General features: G+C 54.1%; 1 protein-coding gene across 1 annotated transcript; it reads left to right on the forward strand.

The window, feature by feature from the left end:
* The first annotated feature begins 451 nt into the window (after positions 1-451).
* On the forward strand, positions 452-4119 carry lox2 (linoleate 9S-lipoxygenase2). Its single transcript, NM_001112503.2, has 6 exons — positions 452-727; positions 999-1291; positions 1405-1975; positions 2074-2159; positions 2244-2929; positions 3061-4119. Exons 1-6 carry the CDS (start codon positions 517-519, stop codon positions 3827-3829), a joined length of 2616 nt encoding a protein of 871 aa, NP_001105973.2. The 5' UTR covers positions 452-516; the 3' UTR covers positions 3830-4119.
* Positions 4120-7203: the final 3084 nt, after the last annotated feature.

The raw sequence follows: 7203 nt of genomic DNA on the forward strand, positions 1-7203 counted from the left end.
AGTATATAAAAAAAGTTGATGTAGCGCTCATGTGATTATAAACTAACGATAAAGATTATGAATTGCAGCAGATAAAGACTAACGACAGTCTACAGTATGATCGATAACCTAACAATCGTTAGGCCTTGTTCGGTTTGAATTGGATTGAGGGTGATTAGAGCGGATTAAATCGAATTGTTAGGGTAAGTAGATCCAGACTTAATTGAGCCAACGTCGACTAGTCCTCTATAGTTTACACACGGAGACGTGACGCACGTTGTTTTTCACTAGGTCCAGCCTTAATTGCGGCGACATCCAGTACTAGTACTAATACACTGTAGTTGGCACACACGGAGACGTGTATCACGTTGTTTTATTATTTCGAATCATCATGCTCAACCTCGACATCTTATTCTTCATGAGGCCGCAGTTCGTCTCCCGCTCTATAAATAGCTGGCCTGCTCGCTCATCCATCACTCACTCACTCACTCATTCACTCACACAGCAAATACCCACAGTCCACAGCAAGAACCGAAGATGTTCGGAAACATCGGAAAGATCCCGATCATCGGCGACCTGACGGGCAGCAACAAGAATGCGCACCTCAAGGGCAACCTGGTGCTCATGCGCAAGACCGTGCTCGGCTTCGACGTCACCAGCATCGCCGGCTCCCTCATGGACGGCCTCGGCGAGTTCCTCGGCCGCGGCGTCACCTGCCAACTCGTCAGCTCCACCGTCGTCGACCCCAGTAAGAGAAACCGACAAAAACAAAACTAGTAGAACTACGGCTACGGGTGCTGACCCTGAGACAACCATCGCGACGAAAACGATGACCCATCGAGACAACGAGCGGATCTAGCTAGAGTCTGGACAAATTAAGAACGGATAATTACTTTTATTTACACTAATATGTACAGTATGCAGTAGTAGGTACTAGTAGCAAGGAGTACATTTTACACGCCGCTCTGAATGATGATATTGACGCTGACCCTGACGTTGACCGGCGCCGGCGTGTGCAGACAACGGGAACCGCGGGAAGGTGGGTCAGGAGGCGAGCCTGGAGCAGTGGCTGCTGCACCCGCCGCCGCTTCTGGCCGGCGAGGACCAGTTCCGCGTCACCTTCGACTGGGAGGTGGAGAAGCACGGCGTCCCGGGCGCCATCATCGTGAAGAACAACCACGCCTCCGAGTTCTTCCTCAAGACCATCACCATCGACGACGTCCCCGGCCACGGCCCCATCGTCTTCGTCGCCAACTCATGGGTGTACCCGCAGTACAAGTACCGCTACAACCGCGTCTTCTTCTCCAACGACGTGAGTACCCCGTCGTCCGTCTCCGTCCATTAGCGAACCAAGGAGCAGAGCCATCGATCGGTTGACATGAACACACACGCATTCTCCTTTCTATGCGACGTACGCACACGCAGACGTACCTCCCCAGCCAGATGCCGGCGGCGCTGAAGCCTTACCGCGACGACGAGCTCCGCAACCTGAGGGGCGACGACCAGCAGGGCCCGTACCAGGAGCACGACCGCGTCTACCGCTACGACGTCTACAACGACCTCGGCAACCCCGACGCCAAAAACCCGCGCCCCGTCCTCGGCGGCTCCAAGCACCACCCCTACCCGCGCCGCGGCCGCACGGGCCGGAAGCCGACGCAGACAGACCCCAACAGCGAGAGCAGGCTGACGCTGACCGACGGCGACGTCTACGTGCCGCGCGACGAGCGCTTCGGCCACATCAAGAACTCCGACTTCTACGGCTACACCATCAAGGCGTTCGTCGACGGCCTGGTGCCCATCCTGGAAGGCTACCTCCTCGGCATCGAGTTCAACTCCTTCAAGGACATCCTGCAGCTGTACGAGGGCGGTATCAAGCTGCCCGACATCCCCGCCCTCGAGGAGTTCCGCAAGCAGTTCCCGCTACAGATGGTCAAGGACCTCATGCCCGCCGGCGGCGACTACGTCCTCAAGCTCCCCATGCCCAAAATCATCAAAGGTTAATAAATTGAATCTCACGCTGGCTGGTGAATCATTAATTTCTGGCGTCATTAAAATGTCTCTTACTCCTCTGTTGGGCTCCCGCGCCGCAAGCAGAGGACAAGAAAGCTTGGATGAGTGACGAGGAGTTCGCAAGGGAGACCCTCGCCGGCGTGAACCCCTTGATCATCAGGCGTCTCACGGTGAGCGTGGACGTACAGTCTTGCTTGAGCAATTGGATGTCGACCTTATACAAGCAGTAACATTATTGTCCCGGCCGGTTACAGGAGTTCCCTCCGAAAAGCACCCTTGATCCGAGCAAGTACGGCGACCAGACGAGCACCATCACGGAGGCGCACATCGCGGGGAGCCTGGAGGGCCTCACCGTGCAGCAGGCGCTGGACAGCAACCGGCTCTACATCCTGGACCACCACGACCACTACATGCCGTTCCTGATCGAGGTCAACAGCCTGAACGACAACTTCATCTACGCCACCAGGACGCTCCTGTTCCTGCGCGGCGACGGCACGCTCGCGCCGGTGGCCATCGAGATGAGCCTCCCCGAGCTCCGGGACGGCATCACGGCCGCGAAGAGCACGGTGTACACGCCGGCGCCGCCGACGGCCGGCGCGGAGGCGTGGGTGTGGCGCCTGGCCAAGGCCTACGTGAACGTGAACGACTACTGCTGGCACCAGGGCATCAGCCACTGGCTCAACACGCACGCGGTGATGGAGCCGTTCGTGATCGCCACCAACCGGCAGCTCAGCGTGACGCACCCCGTGCACAGGCTGCTGCTGCCGCACTACCGCGACACCATGAACATCAACGCCCTCGCGCGCCAGAAGCTCATCAACGCCGGCGGCATCTTCGAGATGACCGTCTTCCCGCGCAAGTACGCCATCGAGATCTCCTCCAAAGTCTACGGCAGCTGGAACTTCACCGAGCAGGCCCTCCCCGACGACCTCATCAAGCGGTAATTATATATTAAACTGATCCACGACACTGGCCTCGATCACTGCAGTGCAGGCTATCGTCCGTCCAGCAGCAGCAACAGCTAAAAAAAAAATTAACAATCGTGCTGCTGCTCTGCTTCATGCAATGCAGAGGCATGGCCGTTCCAGATCCGTCGAGCCCCTACAAGGTGCGGCTGCTGATCGAGGACTACCCGTACGCCTCGGACGGGCTGGCCGTGTGGCACGCCATCGAGCAGTGGGTGACGGAGTACCTGGCCATCTACTACCCCAACGACGGCGTGCTGCAGGCCGACGTGGAGCTGCAGGCGTGGTGGAAGGAGGCGCGCGAGGTCGGGCACGCCGACCTCAAGGACGAGCACTGGTGGCCCAAGATGCAGACGGTGCCGGAGCTCGTGAAGGCCTGCACCACCATCATCTGGATCGCGTCGGCGCTACACGCTGCCGTCAACTTCGGGCAGTACCCGTACTGCGGGTACCACCCGAACCGGCCGTCCGTGAGCCGGCGGCCCATGCCGGTGCCGGGCTCCGACGCGTACAAGGAGCTGGAGAAGAACCCGGAGAAGTTCTTCGTGCGCTCCATCACCGCCCAATTCCAGGCCGTCGTCGGCATCTCGCTGCTGGAGATCCTGTCCAGCCACTCCTCCGACGAGGTGTACCTCGGCCAGCGCGACACCAAGGAGTGGACGTCGGACGCCAAGGCGCAGGAGGCGTTCAAGCGGTTCGGCGCGCGGCTGACCGAGATCGAGAAACGCGTGGAGGCCATGAACAAGGACCCGCGCTTCAAGAACCGCTACAGCGCGGCCCAGTTCCCCTACACCCTGCTCTTCCCCAACACCTCCGACAAGGGCGATAACACCGGCGTCACCGCCAAGGGCATCCCCAACAGCATTTCCATCTGATTCGATCGAGTCCTGGCCAGCGTTTCACCCAAAAAAGCAGAGCTAGCGGTGATTCCCGTATGTCATCCGTTTCATTTTTTACATGAATGAGAAGCGTGGTAATAAAAAGGTTTGTAGTTGCGTGCGCGCCGTGTATTCCTTGGTGTACTGGTGCTGGCGGTAACCACTTATTACCAGGGATCCTTGTAATTTTTCCTGTTGGTTTCCCAATAATAATGTGAATATATTGGTCACATGCATGGTGTTTCCAAGGATTTTTTAGCTAATTACTTTTTTATGTTTTGAACCAATCAGTTGTCCGTATTTTATTACAGTTGTTATATATCATATAAATAGATATTGAGATATTTATTCAAATACAATTATTATTTATTTTTAAATAATAAGTTACGTGTGGTCTGATGGTTAGCCCTAAAATTCTGCAGAGGGGTGTGGGTTCGAGTGCTCCCTCTACACTATTTTTTTGCGCGGTGTGATTGCTGCGCGGACGGGGTCGGGCGCCTGGCCGCGCCGCAGTAGCCGGCGGCGAAACCAGTCAGGGGATGTGTGGGACGGGTCCAGAGTATCATCGCCGAGAGACCCCAGCGCCTGCAAGGACGCTGGGCATGGGGCCCACAAGGCACGGCACCAAGGCGAGGCGCGTGGGGCGAGCCAGAGTATCAGCGTGTAAGGTGAAGTCGTGGTAGCACCATATATGCACATTAAGTTCTTAATAAAGTAGTATAAATTACAAGTTATTTTCATTTTTTAATATATAGTTCTTATATATAAAAAATCTATGTATCTAAAAAAACCTATATCTTTTGAACGGAGTAGAATTTAAATCAACTTAGGACCCTATGGTGTACCAACACATGAAAAAGTATAGACTCAAATCTTATGAGCCATAAGCATTAGACCTATATATATATATATATATATATATATATATATATATATATATATATATATATATATATATATATATATATATATATATATATATACGATATACGGTGGCACTAAAATGCACCTGGGTGCATTCTCTATATTGAATGCACCCAGGGTGCAATAACACCCGAGCACGCCTTCCCATAAGAGCACGCCCTCGACTCTCCTGTACGCACGCCTCCCTGCTCCCCGCCGCGAGTATCCTCTAATTGCAAACTTGAGTCTCTGTTTTTACTCCTTGATTACCATTGCATGCTGTGTTGTTACTCCAGTTGCAACGTTTGTTGCTTGTTGATTGCAACTATGTGTATCCGCTAATTGCAAACTCATGATTGCGTGTTGTTCTGCAAGATGCAAACATACTTGATGTGTTTGTTCCCAGGGTGCGGCAAACATTTGATACAAGGGAAGAAGCCTACCTCTTTTACCTTGATTATGCAAAGTTGGCTGGTTTTAGTGTCAGGACAAAGAGTTGTAATTGCAACTGCTGGTGTGGTGTGATTGCAACCCCGCATTAGGTGTGATTGCAACTGCTGTATAATTCTACCCAAATATCTGTTAAAAAAATGTAAACAAAATGATTGCAACTGCTGGTGTGTTGTAATTGTAAATACTGGTGTGGTGTGGATGCAACTGCTGAGTTGCTCTAATGTGATTGCAAGTACTGAATAACTCTGGGAAATTTTGTTAAAAAATATGATTGCAACTGCTGGTCTGGTGTAATTGCAACTGCCGGTCTGGTGTGATTGCAACTTCTATATAACTAGATGCAACTGCTGGTCTGGTTCGAAAATTGTAGCATTCTATCGGGAGCGTGCGGGAGAGACGAAGACGAAGCGTCAGTTCAGCCTAGGTGGGGCGGTTGGCTCGTACCAGGTGCTCCTGGCGCGTAGGTTCGGCCTGGGTGCATTCTCTATATTGAATGCATCCAGGTGTAATATATAAATACAGTATATATATATATATATATGTGTGTGTGTGTGTGTGTGTGGAGCCCTGGGCTTCCAATAGCACGGCGAAAGCCCTGGCCCGATGTTGCCAACCGGTTCAGCCACACCAGGTCCGAAGCGTCTATAAAAGAAGCTCTAGATCGCTAGGGTTCAGTTTTAGCGACACCGACAGTTACGCCCCAACCCTGAAACGCGCGCGCGACGGCGGATCCTGGGAGCAAGTGCACGATAGCGGATCTGAGGGACACGCTCGCGATGGTGGGTCGAGGGACACGCTCGCGGCGGTGGATCCCTGAGACCAGCATGCGGCGATGGGCCCCCTGAGGCGCGCACGACGGCGAGGTGGGAGCGGCTGTGGCATCGAATCCCGAGGGCACGCACGCGGCGGCGGCGGCCTCATGAGGTGTGCACGACAGTGAGGTGGAGCCACGACGACGGATCCCGAGGGACACGAGCGCGGCAGCGTCTCCCTGAGGTGCACGCGACAGCGACCCCTTGAGTTGCGCATGACGGTGAGATGGGAGCGGCTGCAGCGGCGCGACGGCGGATCTCAGGGGCACGTGAGCAACGACGACACCCCTAAGGCGTGCATGACGATGAGGTGGGAGTGGCTGATGCGACGGATCTCCGGATGCACTCGCACGAGGGTCGACCCCTGAACGCGTACGACTACAATGTCATCCAAGGTGGGAGCGACGATGGCAGACTTCCCTAGGCGTGAGCGACGACGACAGCCTCCCCTAGACACGAAGTGGTGGCGCATCCTAGATGCGAGGCGGCGGTTTCGCAGGGCTGTGGTCCTATTTTTATACTATTTTGTATACATATTTATGGCAATTGTGGGGGATGGATATCCCCCGGGTCCACTAAAAGAGTAAAAGACCTCACGAAAGGCCCAAGGGCCCAATAAATCGTAAGGTCATTCTTTCGTGGGCCTGGGGAGAGACAACCAGCAAAGCAGATCGACATGAGGCCGGATTGGTGCAAACCCGGACGACCCACAACGTCGAGCGAGTAACCACAACAGAGATCCGATTTTCCGCGCTGGAGCCCCCATGCAACGGAGCCATGCGAGGATAAGTCGGCAGAACTACAAGGAGATAAACTCGAGCAGTTCACTATATTTTAGCTACACATTGTTATCATATCCACATGTATGGCCCTACGCTCGAGTATATAAGGCCTAGGGGGCACCCCTTCAGAACGATCGACCCTATTACGTAGCCACCCACACCAACTCTCTGCACTCTCAATTCAGAAGAGCTCTCTTGTAACCTTGTCCACCAAGCATACTCACCAGGACGTAGGGTGTTACGCATCTCTAAGCGGCCCGAACCTGTAAACCTTGTCCACTGACCCTCGTGCAATCGGCACGAACCATTTTGCTACAGTTGTCGACACCGTCCTACTCCTAAAAACACCTTGAGGGGCAACCCCGGGTGTGCGGTCGGACCCAAAACACCGACAGCTGGCGCGCCAGGTAGGGGGTGTGTT

Source organism: Zea mays, chromosome 3, assembly GCF_902167145.1.
Source record: "Zea mays cultivar B73 chromosome 3, Zm-B73-REFERENCE-NAM-5.0, whole genome shotgun sequence".
NCBI lineage: Eukaryota > Viridiplantae > Streptophyta > Magnoliopsida > Poales > Poaceae > Zea > Zea mays.